The following is a 23,814-nucleotide window of genomic DNA, read 5'->3' on the forward strand; positions in this document are numbered from 1 at the left end:
CCGCAGGGAGTTCCCGGCTCCGGGCCCCGCGAGAGGGCGCTGACGGGGCCGTGCTGCTTCCCGGGAAGGCTGAAGTTTGAAAAAGTGCCGGTTGTTGACGGCGCCGCACGGAGCGATGGCGGCGGGGAGCCCACAGGTGAGCGGGCCGGAGGGCGGGGCGAGGCTGAGGCGGGGGGCACCGAGGCGTCCCTCGGTCCTGGGGGTCCTTTGGGAGTCTCCCCATCCTCTCGTCTGCGATACTTCGCTCCATGCTCCGCCGGAAGCCCAGAGCCGCGGGAGGGGGCGATGGGCTGAGAGGATCGCGGCTCAATCCCTGGGACCGCGCCCCGTGCGCTGAGAGAGGCGGCGGTTGCGGGGAGCGAGCACACAGAGCCCGGCTCCACTCAGGGAACCGGGGTCCTCCTCGGCACGGGAGGGGCTGTGCGAGGAGACGGGCTGTGTGAGGAGATGATGGGCTGTGTGAGGAGATGATGGGCTGTGTGAGGAGATGGGCTGTGTGAGGAGATGATGGGCTGTGAGAGGAGACGGGCTGTGTGAGGAGATGATGGGCTGTGTGAGGAGACGGGCTGTGTGAGGAGACGGGCTGTGCGAGGAGACGGGCTGTGTGAGGAGATGATGGGCTGTTCAGCTCCCCGCTGAGATCACTGCTTTCTGGGGTAAGCTCCCCGACACGGCGGGTACAAACTCCTCCTTGAGGCGTTTCGAGCCGAATCTGGGCAAGAAGTGATGGAGAAAAGGCACAAAGAGCTCTCGGTGCCATTGCTGCGGGTGTGCCCCATCCTGCGGCCACACGGACTTTCCTCTTGCCAAAAATCTCATCGTTCAGTGTTGGAAACAGGAGCAGCCCCAGGCAGGGCTGCAAGAGCTTTTTTTCCAAACCTAAAGGTGCCCTTTTCATGTAAAGAGTGAATGTGGTTAATGTGAGTCTGCCTGATGTGGGCCTCGGCACAAAGCTGCTGTGAAAGAAGGGATTTAAAATGCTCCGGTGAACACATGTGGTCTGTAGTGGGGATGCTCTCATCACTACGTGCTCCTTACATCAGACTTATCGGTCTCAGCCTGTGGTGTGGCTCTGAAGGGCGGCTCTGTGCTGGGCTTTGTGCAGGTGGAGCTGATGGCTGGGCTGGGTGGTAGCCCAGGGGCTGCAATCCAAAGGGCTCAGGGCAGTTTGGGCTCTGCTGAAATCTTAGGAAGCAGTCTGGATGCTTCAGCACAGCCCGAGTGCAGCTGAAGCCCTGGGTGTGTTCTAGCAGCCAAAAGTACCAAAAGTGAGCTAATTTCAGCCAGCTGGGGGTATTTCTGTGCAAGCTGTGAATGTGGATTGTGCTGTTGGCATGTGCTAAGGGCTGACCTCTGGGCAGCCAGGAACAGCTGCACGTGGGCTGTGGCAGCATCCTGACACCCCACCGACATTCCTCAGTCAGAATGCAAAGTGCACCAACACAAAAGCAAATGCAGCTTTCTTAACCTCCTCAGCAATACAATGTTCTACGTTCCTGGAGTGAACTGTAGCTATGTTAAGGCAGCCCTGCTCTATAGAGGGGCAGTAGGGCCCAGTAAAACATCATGCTTACATTCTAACTTTATTTAGAAAGTGAATGTGGAGCATTCTGTCCAGCTTCTGACAGAGTGACTTGAAGGGAAACTGAGCTGACTGTTCCTGTTCTCTGAACCAGTATCCAGGTTTCTGGACTCAATACCCCTTGTCAGCATTAATCCTGCTTCAGCCACTCATTCTATTGCTCTGGGCAGATGGAGAGGATGTGGATCGCTTACCTCAGTTTGCATAGTTTGGATAGAAAATAAATCTATCTGCTTTTTTTGATTTTTTTTTTTCTTATTTATTTATTTTAAACGAATCTGAAGCAGCAAACTAATTTCAGTCACTTTTTACAAAGTGGATAAAGAGCTTTTTGATTTTCCAGCTGTGGAGCTGGTAGAGGCTGCCTGTGACTCAGGAACTCCATGATTCAAGTTCTTCCTCGCAGAACCCTGGATGTTTTTCAAAGCTCTGGCTTTAGTTCCTGGCTTTATTAATTGGGCGAGAACTTCCTGGACTCAGGATGTTAATCTGAACCTTTTTGTTTTGCTACCAATCTGAACAATTCCTATTATGGCTATAGCGGATCCCTCGCAGACCCAACTTGGTTTTAGGCCAAATTTAAAATAGATTTGTTTTTCCTTTTGGTTTTTTAAATTATTTTGCTGTTGGGATGAACTTGTACTGCAAACTGATTGGAGATGTTGGTTTGGGTCTTTGAGATGCCTAACAAAATATACAAAGAGTGTGATTAGATAATTATGTGTTCCTGTGTGAGCTTGAAGTGCACTAATGTATGTGAGTAATGCAAAACCAGCGTGGTTTATTGTTGGGAATGTGGTCAGCCAATTAAAGAATATAAAAGCAAGTCAGGATTCCTGAGTTCTGTCTTTAGTGTGGTTATGTGGTATCCAGTTGGTTGGTGGAGTTTGGCTGTGCAACCATGTCTTTCCCATTTAAGTGGGGAACTGATCATGCTATGTTGTTAAGATATTAAGTGCTCTTAATGCTATAAAGCCACCCCTTGAGTGGAAGGGAGAAGCGCAGCCTCTTGTTTTGATCTGTTTCTGTAGGTGTTGGGCAGCAGCCTTCTGGATAAAGTTTTAAGAGCTCCTGTTTGAATTCAGTGCTTGTTTGGTGAGTGAGATAGACTTTAGATGCTTCTGCCTATAGTGGGCAGGTTCAAGGTCTGTATACAGAACATCTCTGTCCAGAGCTGCTGCTGAGGCATATCTCAGCAGAACAAGGTGTATTGAAAACGGTACAAAGTCCAGAGCAAGTGTGGTGGCTGTGAAATGCAATGTGTTAAGTGGTCTTGCTGCTTATAAACCACAGGTAGAGCAGAGATTGAGGCAGCAGGCTGCTTCCCCTTTCAGACACAGCTGAAAGTTAAGCTTATTCTTTGCTCGTTTGTAAGCAGCTGCTGTAGGGGTTATGTCTTTCTTCTTGGGGGTAACAGCTTTGAGCTGATGCATTGTTGTAACATTCTGTAACATCTCTAACAGGTTAGTTGGTGTGTGTCTTTGGACACGTCATCTGCATTTACTGTATGCTACTAGTAAAAGGTGATCAGGATGAAGGCAAACTTAGTTTTTAAGCCATCCTTAAAAAGAAGGTTAAACTGTTATTTCTGAAATCCTCTTGCTTGATTGCAGGGCAGCTGTCTCTTGCAGCTGGGCAATGGTGTGAACTTAATGGATCCGAGCTTCCAGCAAAAACTGGAGGGTGAGAAGGAAGTACTTCGTCGTGCTATACAGAAAGAACTGAAAATTAAAGAGGGAGCAGAAAACCTGCGTAAAGCAACAACAGACAGAAAAAATCTTGCTCATATAGAGCATGTGCTGAAATCCTCCAACCGCAAACTAGAACAACTCCATTGGGAACTTCAGGAGCTCAATGCGAGGATTGTAGTAACTGACAAAGAGGACAATAAGACAGGTATGTCATGGGTCAGAGTTGACAGGAAAATCTTGTGGTGCTCCAATGCTAGTGGGGATTTTACCTGTTAGTATTCAGCTGATGAAATAATCTGTGCAGTGAAAGGTTGGGAATGGAGGCAACTGAGGTGAAAGGAGTCAGGCAACATGAGAGATTAGTGTAGAGGGAAGAATGCTGGACATGAACAACATTCAGGAGCAGGTTGTAGGTGAAACTGAAGGGATCTGAATAGAGTTTCTAGGCAGTTGAACGTTTAAGTACCTTACGGGATGTGAATGAGTATATTATTGAAAGAGTGTTTGGTAGGAGTGGTTCACTGATAAAAAGAAACACTTAAAACTTAAGCTTCATTTGAAACAATATTTTGCTGAGTTTTGTAGAGAACAGAGACCTTTTTATGTGTTATTTTGTAGCTTAACCTTCTTTTGTGGAATCATTTTGAACCATAGAGTGACATGACCCAAGAAAAGGCGACTAATTATGCTTATGACATAGTCTGTACAGATGGATCCTTATCTCCTGACCCCTGTCTCTGGGAAAGAAACCCAGATCCCATGGCAAGGAAGGTTGAAGCTCTGAAAAAGCAGCTGCATGTTGAAATGAAAGTCAAGCAAGGAGCTGAGAATATGATCCAGATGTATTCAAGTGCAACATCCAAGGTAAGCAGGAATAAACAACAATTTGGGAATATCAATTCCTGGAATTTATATATATATACATAAGTCCATATACAAACTCTCTCTGGTGATTGGTGTGTGAAATAAATTCATCTGTGAAGCGTGCTTGACTGAATCCTAGCTCTGTGTTTTGGTGCTCAGCATAGTGACAGCAGATTATGATACTGCATGAGACAACCAATCATATGAAAGTAACATGTTGCAACAAGTTCAATGCATAGTAAGTTAAAAAGTATAGGTATTGTTCATTGAGTTGGTGTGATGTTTTGATATCACTAGGTGATTTAGGACGGAGCTCAGCATGTGATATCCCATTATTTGAGAGAAATTTTCAGTGCTTTAATAGTTTACGTGATTGTTTATGTGATCCTTATTGCAGGTAGCATCTCACACCTTAACTGAATCCATCACCATAATCTATTTTTAATGATCACGGTCCTTTCTCTGCACATGCTTTTGGTTTGGCAGGAGCGGAAGCTGCTGGCTACAGCTAAGCAGATGCTTCAGGATAGTAAGACGAAGATTGAAATTATCCGCATGCACATTGTGAAGGTATCTCAGTCAGCAGGAGGGATGGAAGATGCAATGGATCCTGCAGGTAGGGTGTGTTAAATAAAAGATATGGCCATCCGTGCCTTAAGATCCAGAATAGTCTATTTTGATCCTTGCTGTATTTTATCTCCCAAATACTCAGTGAGGCTGGGAACCACCATCAGTGCTGTGGAGCTGCGCATTGAGGAGCTGAGGCATCGTCTGCGCATTGAAGCTGCTGTAGCTGAAGGGGCAAAAAATGTGCTGAAGATCTTAGGAGGGAGTCGGGTACAAGATCGCAAATTTTTGGCTGAGGTAAGCACTTCTTCAGGTCTCCTTAAAGAGCAGTTTCATGCCTCAACACCAGTGATTTAGCCTGAATGAGCAGAAATAACCATAACTTATGAATTTGGCAAATTCTTGCTATGAGGACAGACTGGGATAACTTTCTCTTCTAGGGGTAATATTCCTTGCTTTGGTGAAACTTAGAAATGTCAGAAGTGACACTGATGGGGCAGTCAGGATCTGTGAGAAAATATTCCCTTGGGTCTTTTGTTCCTAAGATGTTATCAGCTCTTTTTTAAGACCAACACTTTTTGTTCATAAAGGAATAATAGTACCTGAACTGGAGCTGTTCCTTTGAAACCTTCAGCCTGCTTTCTGTTCTACTTCATATTGCTAGGCTCAGGGTCGTTTGCAAGAGTCATCTCAGAAGATTGACCTGTTGCGCTTGTCCTTGGAACGTCAGCTTAATGGGCTTTCTCCAGATCACCCCAAAAGAGCACTCATCAAGCAGGAATTAGTAAATACCTCTTCCCTGGGAGCTCAGCATGGCGTTATCCAACCTACTTCAGTCATCAAACCTACAGCCCTTACAGGTGTGTAAATCTTGCATGGCGTGTTGTTGTGGAGAAGATGAAATTAAAAATGAGTTGCATTTCTTCTAATTATTGTAATGCCTCTTGTTACGTGGACATTTGATCTTCTGTGAATGAGCCTTATTTCATCTAGGCTACTAAAAGCTTTCTGATCATATAAGTTAGTAGTTGTATTAAATAATTGTATTAAATATCTCTCATCTATTAAATAGGCATTTGGACTTGTTGATCTCTGTATGTTCCTTCCAACTGGGCTGTTCTATATTGTTATTCCTGCCTGGGGTAGATCTAAGCTATATTAGCCAAAGAATAATGAATCTGAGAAATTCTTGGACCTGTATGAGGACAGATTAACTGGAATTAACTGTTGTCTTTTATGGAATAACATTCTTTTCTCTCCTGAAATTCTTCAGGAACGTTGGAAGTGAGGCTGATGGGATGTCAGGATCTATTGGAAAATGTTCCAGGCCGTTCCCGAATGGCTGGTTCTTCTCCTATCTGCGGCAGCCCAAGCGAATTGAAGTCCTTTTCCCTGACGAGAGTTGGCCTGGGTATCCATGGCCGCAGTGTTGCAGGAAAGTACCTGCGTAATGAAGAGCTATGTAGTGAGTATGAGGATCCTTGCACTTGGGGGCAAGGGGCTTCTCTTCTGAGTCCTACATTAGCCTAGTACAAGGCTGCAAAGCTGAGAGAGAGCGTGAGTCACATCATACCTAATCCTCCTAACTATCTCCTGGAAATTATATTTGGTTGGGATAGTCACCTTCAGCTTGAGAGACTTATCTTTAGTTTTATAGCAATGTAAAATGCTATAATCCACACTTTCTCCTTTGTCCAGATGAAGTCCTTGCTGTGCTTAAAGTTGACAATAAAGTTGTTGGCCAAACAAACTGGGGACCAGTAAATAACCAGGCATGGGACCAGAGCTTTATCATTGAGCTAGACAGGGTAAGATGGCTTAAGATTTCCTGCGTTGTGTTTGTTTTTCTATTTCACCTTACGCAATTTGTTCATTTAGTTGCATTTCCATTTGATTCAGCTCTGTATTGGCACTGTCCCCATGTCCTTTTATGTACCAGTTATCTTAGTCTTCCCCTCAAGGCAGTGCATCTCTGGCAGAAATTCAGCCTGAACAACATCTGTTGTCCTTTGCTCTTTATCTAAGCAGTTTTATTTCATCTTACCAGCAAAGCGACTCTAAGAAAGATTCCCGAAATGTGGAGCTAAGACAGCTATCTCCAAAAGGTTTTGTAGCTGGGAAGATCTGAGAATGTCAGAGGCATACGGGGAGCAGAAGGATGAAGAAGTTTCTTATGCATACAGTCTAGTTGACTGAATTTAACAGCAGCATGTGTGTGGCATATCCAGATCATGGCACAGTATGTAACTCTTCTGCTTTTTTGTCTCCGTCACCCATTCCCTCTAGTCTCGTGAGCTCGAAATTTCAATTTATTGGAGAGACTGGAGAGAACTGTGTGCAGTGAAGTTTTTACGTTTGGATGATTTCCTTGATAACGAACGCCATGGGATGTGCCTCTTGCTTGAGCCCCAGGGAATGCTTTTTGCAGAGGTAAAAACGTCAACTTTGTTTCTTTTTTAGAGAAATCTGTCCGTTCAGGGTGCCTGCCCTGACAGCAGTTGTTCAACCCAGTATACAAGGAACAGAAGGAGCAGTAATCCAGAAGGGTAGAGTGGCACCTAAAATATAATCACATATAATATCACATTACTCCTTATTCATATAAGACGTACCCTGAAGTGACACTTCAGCTACTCCTCTGTAATTGTGTGTGTACACTGTGAAAACCATTGTTTTTTCATTTGCTTACGTTATGAGTCATTGGTGACACTTTAATTAGGCGTGGGGTTTAATGGTCAGGTTTGAATTACACAGGCTATAGAATCAGAGTCCAGAATTCCCTCTGGCTATGTTTTATTTTACCATCTTTCTGAGGTTAGTAATAAAGAGTTAAATGCAATCCATGAATAGATCATCCAGATAATCCTTTATGTGCTACACTACTGTCTTGTTTGTGTTGTGATGAGAGATCCCATGGTTAACTTTCCAAGAGCAGGATCTTGACCTTACATACCAAAATTTACCTCCTGTCCTTTGTATTCAGTGGTTGACTTTTTGTTTTTAATTTAATTTTTTGCTGTGGACTGCTACTTTTTTTTTTTTTCTTTTCACCTTACAAATGGCTGCATCATAAAGCAGCTTTTTATGTATAGCTTTATGAGTTAGATTAATATTATTTAGGATATGAATTGGTCTCATGTTTTGGGTTTTTTCTTCATTTCAGGACACAAAAAAATTCCAGCCACTGTTGAAATAACAGATGTTTAGACAGTGAAGTTAGAATAACACGATCTGGAATCTGTGGGAGTGACTCCTAGTTTACCAAAAAGATATGAATGGAGAATTTGATGAGAGAGCATGTGTACAAGTTTGCTTTTGCAGTATAAATGCACTATTTTGAAAAATCCCCTTTGCTTCTCTGACAGGTGATGTTCTGTAATCCTGTCATTGAGAGAAAGCCAAAGCTGCAGCGACAGAAACGTATTTTCCCCAAACAGAAAGGTAACTGACTGTTTGGTGTGGGTGGGTGAGGACAGGAGTTTGCACAAGTAGTCTGCCATGCACTCCTATCTCATTAAATTTGTGAGACGCATTAAAATGCTTGTTAATTACTGTGTGTAAGTAGGTGGATTTTATTATTGTGTTATAGTGTTCAGTCGCAAAAAAACACAGGCTGTCTGGTTGCAGCGTAGTGTATAATGTGATGTTTTTGCAGTGTTTCTATTCACAGTTAACAGTGTTAGGAAGATACAATTACTACTATTTAACAGGCTTCTTAGCAAGATCTAGGACTTGTGCTGTACTGATTTGCCCAGCAGTGCTGTTACTGATGAAAGAACAGGTGTTGGGAAACTTCCTGGAAAAATCTAAACTGTAGAAGACTGTAGCATGAACAGGCTACTGGTTATCAAGGCTTTGGAGCTGGCATGTCAGACTGGAAGCTTTCTGTTAACAGGCTGAATGATTAAAATACAGTGTACAAATAAAAGAAAACTTGGCTTAAAGATAATTAAAAATATATATTTTATGAAGCTTCTGTTTGAGGATTGCTATGATGTTATATGGATTATTTCGTCATCGTGATTAGACTTCATTCCCTAGAAGAAGGTTCATTCTCTCTTGGGTGCATTACTTTTTCTGAGTAAGCCCTCAGGTGTTTGGATGATAGTGGTAGTTTAGCAGCTCATCAGACTAATCCATACGTTGGAATCTCAGCGATATTTTGACCATGACTCCTCCAGGGAAAGAATTTCTCCGAGCTCCTCAAATGAACATCAGTGTTGCTGCTTGGGGTCGCCTGATGATGAGCTTCCTCCCTCCGTGCAGTTCCATTAGCACTCTGAGCCCCTCACTTCATGATTCCATGCATGAAGATTTCTCTCCAGTTCCCATACAAAATCATGTTAACTCAATAAGCAAGCTGAGTGGGTAAGTCATGTTCTGAGTATTGCTGTATGACAGTTTGGAATGGGCATAGAATACACCTTAAAATTTTCGTGCACCTTGCTGAGGTGGAAGAATATATTGATATGAAAATTGGATCTGTAGGACTTAATTCAGGATTTTAAGTAAAGCTGGTGCTGCCTGAAATGAAGTGGGCTTGGTGGGTTGTTCAGTGTTCTGTGGTTCCTTCTGATTTATTGTTGGCAGCTGAACCAGTTTCCAAAATTGCTGTCCTAATAAGCAGTGTGCTCCAGCACAGGGGAATTTCAGCGACTTTGTCTTCCTCTGCTGTGAGAACTGTGGTATAGAAGTGGTCATAAGTAAGCACTATGATGCAGAAAACAGTAAAAAACAGTTGCACGAGTCTAATCATCAGCAACTTCATAGATAGTTTTCCTTTATTTTGAAGAGCATATTTCTTGTCGATGCTTCACAGACTTGGTCCTCTTGTCCACTGTATTGGACTGAAATAAACTTTGCTTAGATGTTAAAGGTGATATAGTTGTGTTTCCATACAGTGCTCTGCTCTAAGGCAATCTCTTATTTATTTTTCCTCTTACGAATGCAGTGACTTTCCTGTGGCAAAGCTCACATATGATGATGAAGCACCACCCAAGCCTCCACGTCTTTTTCTGATGGCCAAGTCCAAAGAACCAACACCATCTCCTGCAGATTCTCCGGTAATCTGGGCCAATAAGGAGACTTTTATTTGTTGGTTGATATTCATTTGAGATTCAGTTCTAATTTATTACTGGAGAAATTAGCTGTACTTCAGACAGTTGCCTCCTCATCAGCTGAGCTGATTGGCCTCCAAGGTTTCAGAGCCCAGTAAGCTATTCTGGCATGGAGTCTTCACAAAAGTCTTGCAGCTCTTTTTTAGTTTTATACTACTTTTCTTGCAAAATGTGAGGTAGGTCAGCATTGGGAATTCAGGACAGAAGTACAAAACAAATAACTGTATGAATAAAAAGTAGAGTTCAACAGGCTTTTAGGATCAGATGAAAATATTTGTCCTTAGAGGAATTGGGCAGAAGGGAAGAAAAACTCTCATTTTCTGAGAAAAAGGAGCAGGAAGATTGTTCTGAGTGATATAATTCCTAATGACTTGTGTTCGACCATGTCTAATCCATTTCTTCTTTGGCTTTCACAATAGAGGAGACTGCATTGTCTAATCACTGTGGCTCTTCTAGGTACTTGAACTGTCTTTTTTTCCTAGAGTTTTTAAAGTGTACGTGGTAGTAGTTTTGTGTAACCACAGGCAACCTTTGTTGATGCTACTTTCCTCCAAGCAGAAGTGATGACCAACTTCAAATACTTGTCATACTCTATTGTATGTATCAAATTTGGATGAAGGTGTCTACGCCTGATTAGGTGATTCCAGAGAATAACATATTGCAACCTTCTCTCTGTTCCTTAGTGTCTGAAGAGGCTGCATGTCGAAGAGAAGACTGGCAGCCCTGCTTTAACAGAATTTGCAATCCAAGCATCTCCAAGGTAACAGCGGGCAGCACGAGATGTGTTGGGTCACAGATTACAGAAACACCGGGTTGAAATTTTTGAGCATAGAGTACAAAAATTCTAGTGTTGTGAGTGGGCAATACTATGAAAAGTCTGCTCTGAACTTTATTTCTCCAAGCGTCTGCTACACCTTACTTACTCATTAAATCCCATTACTTAGCCTATTAATAAACTTTACAATGTAATAACTGATGTTAGTAGGAACTGAAATCACTTAACTGTCTTCCAGGGCTTCCTTGTGTTTAAAGTTTTATAGTATAGTGCATTTAGACACGCCAAAGTAGAATTGTAAGAAATGTATTTCAGAAAAACATTTGGCACCCCTTTCACTCATTTGTTTTCATCGATATGCAAGATAAAATGTCTTTCATTACGTAGGGAGGAGGCACAAAACAGGAAGTTGTTTATAGTCTGTGGCAGTTAAGTAAGTATCTTGTATACTGAAAAAGATGCACAGTAGTATATATACCAAAAACAAGTAAAAAATTGCTATTGTTGAACAAATGCTGACCAAAAAAGTACAAATAAGGTCTAAGTAGAACTTGAAGTTCAGATCTTAGAATATTCTGATAACTTCATAGTCACTTTTGAGGGGTCCCATCTTCAGAATGCTGGAGTCGGGGTGCATTCAGACAGTTACCTGCCTTCTCTATGAGAAAGCTTAGGAGGGAGTTGGGTCCTTCATGAATGCCTCCTAAGCCCTTCATTCCACTCTCTGGAGGAGTATAAAGCATCTGCTTCCTTTTAGAGGTGATTCTGGTGTAAAGCTTTTGAGGGGTGGGTGTTTTGTTTTCTAAATGATTTCCAAGCAATTCTGTGATCTGAGTTTCCTTGGTAACACCTTGTAGCTGATGTAATGTTCTGTAAAATCTCTTTATTCAGACATGTGTTGGTTTTTTGTTTTGTTTTTAAATTTTATTTTATTTCCCCAGCAACATCTCATGTCTGTTGTCTCCATTTGTTTCATTTCCAATTTTAGTCTGAGAACTCCTCTTCATATTATTCCCTTGTCCTCCTGGCACTTGATATACATGTTCGTGGCTGGTTATCACAGTTGCCGATGTGCCTGCTGAAAGGAATGTTGGCAAATCTGAATTTTACCCCGCTAAGGATGGGGAATGCAAGAGAACTAATTCTGTTATGGGATGTAACTGGGAGAGCAAGCCTTGGAGAGACAGTTATTGCTCTTGTTGCCTGTACAGATGGAAGGCAGAGGCTGCTACCACTGGGAGCTGTTTTCTTACTTCATAGTTACCTGATTCTTTCTTCAGTAGCAGAACAACAGACCTACCTTCTCAGGATTTCAGCCTAGGTAGCATGTGTTCACCTTGCCTTTTGCTGTACTGAGCTTCTTCCTCTAACACACATACCTACTCATTTGCATTCTGTTTCTGCACCTTTTGTATATTGTCTCAACAAATCTTGTTTGTTTGTCTTCAGGAAAGGGGTGGTTCATCTTGAGGATTTTCACTGCATCGCCATGCTGGGACGTGGCCACTTTGGGAAGGTAGTGTAGAAGTGCTCTCTCTGCAGAGGGCAGTAGGGCTGCTGTTGTGAAGGTGGGCCTCTGCCTCAGAGTCTGAATAGAAATGTTGCAGAGATTTGTTGTACTGTAGATATACAAAGCAAAACCACAAGCAGCTTGTGGTTGTGGGGAAGGCTCTTGATAACAGAAGAGTTCTTGATAACAGCCCTAATCAAGGGCTGTTGATAACAGCCAAAACTCCTGAAGATTTATGGCTTCAAAACATGGAGGAAGCCCTCCAGGAAGTGCCAGACCATCTAGTAGAGGACAGTATTACCATTCTTTTCATTGTCACTGTGATCGTTGGTGGAATAGTGTGATTCCCACAAAGTGTGCATACAGGTGCTTGCTGTAAGAGGTGCTTTTAAAACACACAACCAGCTGCAATACTGCCATTTCTGAAAAGACATAACTTACAGTGTTGTCATTCTGAACTGCAGCAGCTCAAGCTGTAGAGTAAAAGAGCTCCATTTTTAGAGCTGCTTGAGCCTGGTTTTAAGAATGGCTGTCTGAAGTGGATGGAAATAGTTTTTGTCAATGGGAGCTGAAGTAATCCAACAAGGAAATAACAGATTTGTTTGGAGTACAGCATTTCTGTTGTCTTTCAGGTACTGCTGGCCCAATACAAAGCAACTGGGAAGCTGTATGCTATCAAAGCCTTGAAGAAAAAGGATATCATTAGGAGAGATGAAATTGATAGGTGAGCTTTGTGGTACAATTGCCAATGATATATTATCACACCTGCAGTGCATAGGTATGACGTGTTCTACTAGTTTTAGTGCTGTTAATGTTAAGGGTGACCTTAAGGCCAGGGTAACTAAAATCAGGAATAAGGGAACTTACAACAGTTCTATTATCTAGCTTCTAGTGCAATCAGACACCTGAAGAACAATCTAAAATTCAAGGTTTGGAAGCATGTAAGATGAATATTGTAATTGACCACACTTTTTATTTCCATATCATAAAAGGCAAAGATTTTCATCTTCTTTCTGTCTTTCTTGAAACCGTTTTTTTCTGCCAAATTTTAACACTGACATTTTAATTCTTTGAATCCTGGCAGCTTGAACTGTGAGAAGAGAATATTTGAGGTGGTCAATTCTTCTGATCATCCATTCCTTGTGAACATGTTTGCGTGTTTCCAAACACCTCATCATGCTTGTTTTGTGATGGAATACACCCCGGGAGGTGATCTCATGATGCGCATACATGAAGATGTTTTTCCAGAGCACACAGCACAGTGAGTTAGAATTAATCTAGTTTCCAGGCATTGAAAGTGTTTAACTTGATTTTCATATATCTTTCCCAATATCTGTTCCTCTTTGCTAGGTTTTACACAGCCTGCGTAGTCTTGGGACTCCAGTTTCTGCATGAGAAGAAAATTATCTATAGGTAATGCAGTGAAAAATCAAATACAAGACAGTTTAGAAACTTGAAACTTTATTTTGTCCTGTAGATACATCTTTGGAGCTAACTATCTTGTTGAGGTCTCTAGTCTTTCTGTTTGTCTTTATTTTTCCCATGTTCTGTTGCTGTCAGCGTGTTCATCCTCTGTAACATGTCAGTATGTTCCGGTGGCACGTGTACCTTAGTGCTTTCCTTGTTAACTTGAACAGCTCAGTAATTTGTCATGCTGTTGTGGGATATTCTTTTCAGAAAAAATAATCCCCACCCAGCTCTAAGCTGCTTTTTGAGGCTTTTATTAAGAGGAAAACATCAGTGAGTTGAGGGGAATCTTCCAAATAGTATGTAGCTTAAACTGAATGTAGACTGATTGTAGATATTTATTCTTTTTATTAGCATCTAGTTTCTGCCTCATGTGAAAGAGCCTGTTGGATGGCAGTCCTCAGACTTCATCCATCACTTTCTTTGCTCCCTTCTTTGTGTGCAGGGACCTGAAATTGGATAATCTGCTTTTAGATGCTGAAGGATTTGTGAAGATTGCAGATTTTGGGCTGTGTAAGGAAGGTGAGTTCCTTTGATGAAGCCAATTTAAACCACCAGAACAAAGTTTAGGGTCTGGGCTTTAATAAGGTGTTCACAAGTAGGAGTACCAGGTATGCAACTTCAACTCCACTTAAAATAAATATGTATTAATCTCCACTTAAAATAATTAAATGTCACCTGTCTAGCCATGATGAACTTGGAAAGAGTACTCTTTGCTCTTCAGGAACCTTATGAAGGAGTTTACAATGTACTTCTCTGCTGGAATAAGCAAGGATATGTAGGATTCTACAAGATATGTACTTAAGTAAATAAACAGTGGAATCTGTGGGTTTTCTTGATTGAGTTGCTTATGTAAGCATTGTCTGAGTTGTTATTCAGAGTTGCTGGGGACCTAAGGTATCATACTTTCTCATTAGTAATTGCAAGCACCGATGAGAGCCCTTGCACAGTTAACAACAATGAATTATCAAGAGGTAATCTATTGCTTTCAGAAGATGAGGCTGCGTGAGATTTATTTAGAAGCTTGTGCCGGCTTTGACATGAGTGTTCTTGTCCTACAGGAATAGGTTTTGGAGACCGCACAAACACCTTCTGTGGTACTCCTGAGTTCCTGGCTCCAGAAGTCCTCACCGACATCTCATACACTCGGGCAGTAGACTGGTGGGGACTGGGTGTACTCATTTATGAGATGCTTGTTGGTGAGGTAAGACCACACATCTCTTAGAAAATCTCATCGAACAGTCTTGGGCAGAGCAGCACCTGATCATCTGAGATAAAATTTTGATGAAAGTAGCCAACTATTTATTAGTTATTAATAATACTGTACTATTTAGATCATCTTTCTTGTGCTTGCCAAATAGTAACTGATCTGTACAACTCCGTGCTATTCTTATTCCTATATATTAGCAAGGAATGGGTGCCACGTATGTTAAATTAAAAATTGTCACAATTGCAGTCACCATTTCCTGGAGATGATGAGGAAGAAGTCTTTGATAGCATTGTCAATGATGAAGTCCAGTATCCACGATTCCTGTCATCAGAGGCACTTTCTATAATCCGTAAGGTAATGGGTTAGCACTTAAAATTCATGTTTTTCCTTCTCTTTACCTAAATGCTATTCTTCAGCTTAAGAATGACTAAGGAAGCGTCTGCTGCTGCACACTCTGAAACAGCAAAGTGTTGCTTTAAAGACAGAAGTATTGAGTCATTCACTGAAGGTGGCTTGAGTCAGTTTTTTGAGTGTAATCTGGTAGTTAAGATGCACAATTAAGATGAGATACACACAGTTTGTAGTGGGAATGTTACTGATGTTGGTAAGTTGTTCACAAGGAGCAATGTCTGAGCTATTACTAGCAGTTTGACTGCTGAAGAGAAGGTGAATGAGAAGATACTGAGGAGCTGATTCATCTCTTTCCGTTTTTATCTCCAGAATGTTGGTTTTGTCCATCTTTGTTCCAGTTATTTAATTCTGTACTGATCTTTCCTGCAGCTTCTTCGAAAGTGTCCAGAGCGTAGGCTAGGAGCAGGGCAAAAAGATGCAGAAGAGATTAAAATCCAGCCCTTTTTTAAGGTAGGAATACACTTTTTCCCTCCTTCTTAGCTCTTGTGTTTGAGATGAGAGTGGTTTGCTTTTTCTGTTGGTGCTGAGGCAGATTTCCATTATTTATCAGTGAGATCTTAGTGGCAGCTTCTGTTGCATCTTATTGCTCTATTCAGGCATTAACGTTTCAATTCATGTTGGCACTGGCACCCCTGAGTATGTTTTCTGGGCTCTGTAAGCTTCCAGGGCCAGCTTGTTATTCCAGACTGTGCTGCTTCTATGTACCAATATACATTTCTTTTAAGCCATCACCAAATACACTGTTATAAATTAAACTGCAGCAGTCAAAGATATGGTTTAGTGATGACAGATAGCGCTGTCCAGTCTAGTTGTGGCACCTATATTTGCAGAATATACAAGAATCCTAAGAGAAGCTGAGGTTAAAGACACACTTGCTTCGGGTCAGTGGTGTATGTTTGCTCTAGGCAAGGGTGTTACACTCCTCCAGGTGATGCTGACTCTCTATACTACCTGGCCTGCACCAGACAGTTTTTTTTTCCCTTAGTTTTAACTTCTCATTTCATAAATAATGTCAGCCTGTCCTGTTCACTTCCTTCTCGTACAGGAAATGGATTGGGATGCTTTGTATGCCAGGACTCTGAAGCCCCCTTTTGTGCCCACTCTAAAAGATCCAACGGACATTAGCAACTTTGATGAAGAGTTTACATCACAGAAGCCAATTCTGACTCCTCCAGAGGAGGTTGCTGTCCTAACCCGTAAGGAGCAGGCTGTCTTCAAGGACTTTGACTTTGTCTCCAAACACCTTTTGTATGCTTGATTCCTGTGCTTAAGAAACATGAACAAATAGATTGTTACCATCTCAGAGGGCATAGAGAGGACTTGGCATGGGCGATGGAAAAGTCAATAAGCTCCATAGAACGGGTAGTGCTGAAGCGCCCTGCAAGCTGAGTTACTCTGCTGTGTTTTTTTCAGCCTTGCTTGCTGGAGGAATACTGGATATGAATTACCTTTGAGAAGTTCAGTTTTGACTGGATGTGTCTTCTGCTGCCATTGAACATGTATAGTAATTTGGAATGTAATCTGGTTTTAACTAAATCATGTCATCTCTGCCTCCCAGGTTGCTCTTTACAAAAAGCCAAAGGAATGCAGCTCTTTTAGGTTACATAATACCAGGGAGAAAGGCCGATTCTCACCCATTTTCTAGAAGAGATATGCAGTGCTCCTTCTTTGTAATGATTTTATACCAGTTCCCACTTGTGTATGCCAGAGAAGGAATGGATTTTAACACAACTGAGGTAATGATGTTTGAGTTTGGTAATGATCCAAGTGATGTATTTTAAGTAAATCTTAGTGATTGTTTTTAGTAATTATCAAAAAGCCACAATTTTGCACATGCTTTCTTTTCCTTTATTTTTGAAAATAAAGATACTATTCTTTATAATGAAATCTCAGCTTTTCATCTCCTTGGTGTTAGGTGAATGTTTCAGATCAGTGCTGCCCATATTAAACTCCATAGGCGGGATTTTATTTTTCTCTGTAACAATCATGGCAGTATTTTTTTTTTTTGCTCCTTCCTTCCATCTCAAGTTGTCTGTACATATTGCACGGTATGATCAGCTGTCACAGCCAAACGACTGCAGTCAAGTCTTGTCTGCAGTTGTTATCAATCTGTATCTCCTGTATCTTTTTTGGAATGGTTAAATATTGACAGTGTTAGTGCTGGAAAATCAGGAAGTTTAAGCTGATCTAATTTGCCTAGCAACATATTTTGTAATTAAACTTGGTTAGATGCATTTTCTTCTCTTTAATTCATAATGTTAGCTTGTTGGGTAAAAAAGGAAAGCTTGTACAGAAATGAAGCATTCCACTGAAGGCAAATAGAGACACAAAGCTCTTGTTCTTTCAGGAGCAGTAGATAAAAGTCAAACTAATACAATGGCACTATTTTTGGAGGTAAGGATAAGAAGCAGCTTGTGAGTTGCCTGGGTTAAATGCTTCAGAATTCAGAGACATTGAAGAGCTTTAGTAAGAGCATATGTTTGTGCAAAACAAATAATTCACTCTGAACCTTGTTTTCCTATTTTCAGAGCTAAGTATAACTGCTGCTGAAAGCTCCAGCATATAAATGTACTTTCAACCTTCTGCTCTGCAGAAGCAGGATACACATCTTCCTCTCCCAGCTGACTGTAATGGTTGGCTTGTTTATGGCCCTGCAGTTGTTTTGTGATTTTCCTTTGTCTTTTTTTAAGGTAAGGACCTTTTTTTAGAGTGTTAAGCACAGCAGGTTGTTAGTTCAGGTGAAACCTAGAAGTTGGGTTTCAGAAAGAAAGGCAAAAAGAAACAAACAAGGTGTATGTAATTGTTAAATACTTTTATAGTAAAAATACCATAAACTACCATTCCAGTGCACGTACAAGAGAATTACCAAAGAGCACAACGCTGTGTTTTGAACTGTATTACCTGCTGGCATGTTTTTGAGGGATAGCTAAAGAAAAAGTAATTGTTAAGGAGGAAATGAGCCATCCTGCAGCAGGCACCACGCTGACACAACTGCAGGGTCCTTCCTGGACTGTGCATCATTATTATGAAGACAGTTCTTAACATTCTGATATCCCTCTGGCAGGAGTTCCTTCTCTGAACACACGAGCCTGGATGCAGGCTACAGACTCTGGATTTAGTCAAAAAAGAAGTCTGTGTTTTCAATCTGCTTTTAGACTATCATGTTGTGTTAGTGACTCTATACTGTCCTTTCCTGAGTGCTCATTCACTTTAAAGCCCTGAGTGCGTTCTGCCAGCTTGCCAGATGTATTCCTGAGCTGCTGTTAATTTCCAAGTCACGGCAATTAAGGCACAATAACTAAGTTGTTGGATGTGCTTTGCTTTTTTTTGTTTTTAAAGCAGAAAAGGGTCAGCACTAAGATTCACACCACAGGCTTTTCTACTTTAAACTGTTGATCCTAACTTCCTTATGGAAACTTGAACTATGACCTTCTATTACAATGGAAAACAAGTAAAGCTGCTGCCATCCCAGAATGCTATCAGCACCCCAACCCCATAGAAACAAATAGGACCTAGAACCTTTCCTTTACAAGATTCCATTCCAGTGACACTTTGTATTATTTCATTACTGATATGCTGAGGTAGTAGCATTACCACTGGTGTTATTTGAGCTAGGCAAGAAGTGCTCACCTCTGTCACAGGCTCTTTTCCCATTAGATACAGTAAAGGTGAAGGGTGTGAGGGTTATTTGCAGAAGTACCTGTAGGCAAACATTGCTCTTCTGTCCAAAGAGTCTGACATCACTCGTTGCTGAATTCATTCAAAATACTCTATGATTTTTTGACAGCACCATCAACTTAAAGGAGAAACAACCTGTTAGGATGCTATCAGGGCATTATAAGGTACAGGGTAATGATGTTGACTGAATTTGTTGTCTTACAGCTGTTTCTCATACACATTAATGCTATGAAATCTCAAGGCATGCAGTTTAGGCATGCAGGCAAAATGAAATTTGCTTTTGACTGTACAAATACTTACTCAAATATTTCTCTTATGTATCCAACATTACTGACAAAAGGCACTGTGGTTCTCACAGTAAGAGCTATGCTGAAGAAAGGCCACAGGGATTCTTGCATATCTTCAGGTGTGGATGCAAGTTAACACGAGGAAGGGGATTCAAAGAGATAACTCTCCTTGGTCAAGACATCAGCACTTCTGACCCCCTTAGAACCAGTGTCTCCCCTTTAACAGTGTTACTCATATATAAAAAGTAGCCCTGATGATCCTTCTTGAGAGGTGATTTGTCTTTATGGATGAGCAGGTTATGTTATGGAACATGTTGCATAGCCCGTGATGTATTACAGTTCCACGCAAGGTGAGCAAAACGTTATCCAACAACCTGCAGATGTCTTTTGGCATTTTACTAATCAGGTACCACTGACTAGACAGTTTCATTGTTCCTGTGAAAATAGATTTTCTCCCATGCAGTGAGATGGCACGAACAGAAAAACCTCCAGAGATTGCGGATTACTCCTTGGTCAAAGGGATTCTCCAGCTCTGAGTGTCGCAGGTAGGAGATGCGGTGGTATGACATGAACTCCCAGGTGGTGGTGTTGCATGAGATCAGATAGAGGTGTGAAATAAGCAGCAGCAAGACAACAATGGTGAATACAACTATCAGGAGGAAGGATACGAGGAGGAAAATGTTGTGCCACAGCCACTCCCAGGACTGTTTAAAGTAAAGGCCTGACCTTTAAAGAGAAATAAAGTCAAGGTTAAACATGGAAAACTAGTTATATAAACCAAGGGTCACATTTAATTTGATCCATAACTGGTGAGATTCTGATCATCATATACTGCAGCTAATTTTATATATTGTAAGCTCTTAAGAGACTGCAACAGCAGCGCCTTAGGTTCTAAGAAGTTCAAAGGACACTGGTTCACCAGACAGCTTAAAGAATGCAGTCATCTTCAGCCAACACCTCTCCTGAACACGTCCACAGCAGAAACCCAGTTGGAGTTTCCAAAACGCTCAAAGTATTGTATTGCAATAACTGAAGCAAAATTAGTTGCTTGTCTACTGTTAATTCTATTCATTTAATCTCTAAACAAAGATGAGCGGTGAAACCTAAGTTATCAGATTCTGCTCAGCTACTGATCAGCTGTGTTGCTCCTCAGCAGATCAGAATGCTCAGACAAGCTGATCTTCAGGATACAAATCAGGGTGAAGGTACAAAGCCAATCCAGTCAGTGCTATGTTCTGCACAAACCCCTTAAGGGGGATCTCCAGGAGCATCAGGACTCCTAAGTTCAGTGGTCAAAGTGCTGCTTCCAGGCCTTACCAAGCAACGTGTCCTCCCCACAGCAGAACTATGAGCTGTACACTAAGGTAGACTATGAAGAGAGGGTGATTCTTCTCTCCTACACAATTCTCAATCCAGGGGCAGTGATGGTCATAGCGCCGAACACAATGTTGGCACAGCTGGCAGTGCTTGGCTCTCATTGGTTGCTGCAAAGCAAAACCAAAACAGTAGCATTAACCTGGTCTTGTTAAACTTTCTGCTTGGTAAAAGCATTATGCAAACAGATCCGCTTCCCAAAAGCACTCTGTTCTGAGATAACAGAACAATATCAGCATGGCTGAGACAAGTGAAGGGGGATCAAGATTCCCTTAGTACAGATCCCAGTGAGTGAGATCCAAATTAAATGACTCTCCCACACTGTATTTTGTTATCTACCTGTATATAGGAAGTTGAGCGTGCAAAGGAGGGAGCAAGGACTGAGCAGAAAAGCAAGGCAATAAACAACAGTTGTACAAAGAAGTTGCCAAAAATGCAAGCTTGCAAATCAGTCGTCCCATTCTCTGCTACCATTGATGCCTACCTTCACCATGCAGTAGCCACAACGCCGCATCTTAACACTGCTTGAAACCTGGGGTATCATCGTGCGTTGTTCTTCACTTTTCTCTGCCTATAAAGAAAGAAATGGAGAGACAAAAGATGTATCACGTGCTGCTGTCTGAAGTATGGCAGCTATCAGCCTGCTTGGCAAGACTGAGCTATCTGGATCCTTCTACTTGATGGTTCTGTAGTGCTGGTTATCTCTGTCATTAGGAAAATTAAACAATTCTTAGCAAAGCACAGAAGCTGCTACATTAATAGAGTGGTGTGAAATTCCACTGCAGATACTGAGGGTACGTGCAGAGCCAACAGGCCACTGTAACCATAGAAGAACTCTTGTGTAGAGGAGGAAATAATTGCAGACAAGATTCCACGCAGATCCCAACTACAATTCAGGACATAAATATACAAGGTTAGACTTCACTTCCAAACACAATCAGGATGTCTTTGCAGTACAGAAAGTGCTGTTTACTCATAATGCAGCCAACGTCAACATTAACAACGGGAGATTAAAACTGGCCGTGCCTTGTGTCTAAGAACGACTCAGAGCCTTGCAGCCAACGGACTGCACACATCTTCCTTGTGCCAAGCGCAAGATAAACCATTTCAAGTTGTTCTTATAGCAAAGACAAAAAGCCCACGGATCGCACAACCCCAGCGCATCTTCCATTCCCGAAGCGATGTACCTTTGCTTCCTCTTCAGCCCTAACGAAGCCCGGGTCCATGAGGGACACCTTGAAATACAGCAGGACGGAGCACCCGAGCAGCGCCACGAACAGCGTTGGCTGCAGCACGGCTCCGCGCTCCGCTTCCTTCTGTAGGTCTGAAAGATAATTCCGTGATATAGAGACCGCGGTGGTTCCTGGTACAGCCTGACCGCCCCAGGGCCATGCCGGGCAGGCCGTGCTACAGCACCACGGACCCGGCCGGGCGCTGCGAGGGCTCGGCCTCACCTGTGCGGTGCAGGAACAGCCCCAGCGTTAAGACCCCGCTGAGGGCGGTGTGTGCGGTTCTCACCCACATCCCGCCGGCTCCCATGGCGCCGTAGGCCCGGAAGGAGCAGCGCTGGAAGGCGGGGTGCGGCCCGCCCGCCTCGGCCCTCCCCTCAGCGCGGCCCCGGGCTGCTCCCTGCGGTTCTTCCGTTAGCGCTCAGACACAGCCCGTGTCCCTTCGCACCGCGCTGCCCTACGCGGCCCCTCAGCCCTATTTCCCCGGGTACTGCAGCCCTGCGGTGACACGCAGCTGTCAGAGCCGAGAACAAGGCTGCTAAATGTACACAGCGATGCTTGGGGGCCGTACAGGTGTGTTGGGGGGTTCTGCGTTGTGTCTGGGAGGTCCCGGGCTCCCCTGGCAGCTGTGTGAGGAAATACCGCACCTACAGAACGGCCTCATCCGAGCTCAGCCATCTGCAGGCTGCACATTGCGCCCTGCCTTTGGTCGTTTAGATGCGCACCGTGTGTCTGCTCTGAGGAGATGGAGCTCACCCAAAGCCTGTCGAAATTCTGAAATCAGTGGGGTTTTTTGCTTTCTTTGCTGCTTTCGTTACCTTCCCATTAAACTCTAAAGAAGTGCCCCATGCTTTGCGATTCTATCCTCCCCCCCTGGAAAGCAGCTGCTCCTTGGTGTTGTTTGACCATTAACTTTGATTATTTCAGCCTGTGTTAAGTGAGTCAGTGACCACTTGCTGATCCTGGGGAAGCATCTGGTTGCACAGGTGGCACAAATTACTTATTTAATACAGTTAATCAAAATAGGGACGTGGTTTAGTGGCTGTGGTGGTGATGGGTTGATGGTTGGGTGAGATGGGCTTGAAGGTGTCTTCCAACCTTTATGATTCTATTAGAATGGCCTGAATTTGCCTTTTCAGTGGTCATTCAAATCTTTTTTTCATTTCTTTTTAATTATTCTAGGTAGTTACAAAACCGACAGAAATCCTCCCTCAGAAACCTCATAGACGTGATCAGCGCTTGTCAAAACTGAGCTTGGAGGTGGCCCTGCTGCTGTCTGCGTGCTTTAAATATCATGAAAATCCTTCTGTTCAAAGAAAACCTTTCAGAGCAGCAGGGAGCTCAGAACAGTAACATCAGCCTCTGTCTGCAACCAGGCAAAAAAAGGTGGGAAGTGTTTTTTCCTTCCTTTGTGGAGAGGTGTAAACGTTAAAGCTGAATGAAAGCAATTTGAGTAGTAACAGTATTACCATCTTCAAAGCAGAAACGTTCTGATATTCCAGAATAATCTGTCCTAAGGGATGGATTCTTCCTCTTTTTGTGATTAGAATAATTTGGTGTGTGTTATGCTTTGAAACCTGTCTTGAATGAGAACTTATCTCTACCTTGAGGGTTCCAACCCCCAGGGCTATCTGGTTGAAGTTAGGCTCTGTTACAAACCCTCTGTGAGTGAGTTTTTGGGCAGAGGATCTCAATTCTTATGGCATTCCAGGTGAGGAACATGGTGCTGTTGGAAGCATAAAGTGTCTCTGTTCTCTGCAGTGTGGTACATTTTCAGCTCACTGTGTGTGGTTCAGTTTCATGTAACTCCTTTTCTTGCTTCATCCACTGAGTCTGACCCTTCAGAGGTTTTATGGTGACCACTGGATTAACTGGGAGTTGAACTCTTGTGAGATCAGTGTCTTAAGAAGAAAGTCCTGCTGGCCATAAAGCAGGCTGGCTGTTTGACACTAAAAAAAGAGTCTTTCCTTAAGTATTTGTCTTCTGCCCACTCACAGCACTAAGGCTGCAGAATGCTACAGCCACAGATCTGTTACAGAGTTCAGAGGCCAT

The 23,814-nt window shown here is 42.7% G+C and overlaps 2 protein-coding genes across 4 annotated transcripts; one reads left to right on the top strand and one right to left on the bottom strand.

Moving 5' to 3' along the window:
• Nucleotides 1-27: 27 nt before the first annotated feature.
• PKN3 (protein kinase N3) lies at nucleotides 28-17,081 on the top strand. 3 transcript variants are annotated; one of them, XM_015878913.1, is made up of 22 exons: nucleotides 28-136; nucleotides 3,196-3,478; nucleotides 3,974-4,137; nucleotides 4,624-4,753; nucleotides 4,850-5,001; nucleotides 5,369-5,564; nucleotides 5,978-6,169; nucleotides 6,403-6,512; nucleotides 6,991-7,134; nucleotides 8,070-8,145; nucleotides 8,886-9,072; nucleotides 9,656-9,767; nucleotides 10,505-10,581; nucleotides 12,046-12,112; nucleotides 12,739-12,830; nucleotides 13,191-13,367; nucleotides 13,457-13,519; nucleotides 14,019-14,095; nucleotides 14,635-14,777; nucleotides 15,030-15,137; nucleotides 15,564-15,644; nucleotides 16,240-17,081. In XM_015878913.1, exons 1-22 carry the CDS (start codon nucleotides 116-118, stop codon nucleotides 16,450-16,452), a joined length of 2,865 nt encoding a protein of 954 aa, XP_015734399.1. In that variant the 5' UTR covers nucleotides 28-115; the 3' UTR covers nucleotides 16,453-17,081. The 3 variants fall into 3 exon arrangements, with proteins under 3 accessions (XP_015734399.1, XP_015734400.1, XP_032303985.1); XM_015878914.2 differs by lacking the exon at nucleotides 28-136 and adding an exon at nucleotides 544-656; XM_032448094.1 differs by lacking the exon at nucleotides 28-136 and adding an exon at nucleotides 2,657-2,677.
• A 901-nt stretch (nucleotides 17,082-17,982) lies between these two features.
• ZDHHC12 (zinc finger DHHC-type palmitoyltransferase 12) lies at nucleotides 17,983-22,165 on the bottom strand. Its single transcript, XM_015878929.2, has 5 exons — nucleotides 21,988-22,165; nucleotides 21,721-21,857; nucleotides 21,018-21,104; nucleotides 20,477-20,643; nucleotides 17,983-19,885 (listed from the first exon to the last, which is right to left on the bottom strand). The coding sequence occupies exons 1-5, from the start codon at nucleotides 22,070-22,072 to the stop codon at nucleotides 19,576-19,578; spliced, it is 786 nt and encodes a 261-aa protein (XP_015734415.1). The 5' UTR covers nucleotides 22,073-22,165; the 3' UTR covers nucleotides 17,983-19,575.
• Nucleotides 22,166-23,814: the final 1,649 nt, after the last annotated feature.

The sequence above is a fragment of the Coturnix japonica genome, chromosome 17, assembly GCF_001577835.2.
Source record: "Coturnix japonica isolate 7356 chromosome 17, Coturnix japonica 2.1, whole genome shotgun sequence".
NCBI lineage: Eukaryota > Metazoa > Chordata > Aves > Galliformes > Phasianidae > Coturnix > Coturnix japonica.

Coding starts and splice junctions, on each gene's coding strand:
- PKN3 (XM_015878913.1), top strand. CDS start 116: ATGGCGGCGGGGAGCCCACAG. Junction 6,513..6,990: donor TTATCATTGAGCTAGACAGG/GTAAGATGGCTT, acceptor CATTCCCTCTAG/TCTCGTGAGCTCGAAATTTC. Junction 15,138..15,563: donor CACTTTCTATAATCCGTAAG/GTAATGGGTTAG, acceptor TCTTTCCTGCAG/CTTCTTCGAAAGTGTCCAGA.
- ZDHHC12 (XM_015878929.2), bottom strand. CDS start 22,072: ATGGGAGCCGGCGGGATGTGGGTGAGAACCGCACACACCGCCCTCAGC. Junction 20,644..21,017: donor GTGGCTACTGCATGGTGAAG/GTAGGCATCAAT, acceptor TTTGCTTTGCAG/CAACCAATGAGAGCCAAGCA. Junction 19,886..20,476: donor TGGGGAGGACACGTTGCTTG/GTAAGGCCTGGA, acceptor TTCTCTTTAAAG/GTCAGGCCTTTACTTTAAAC.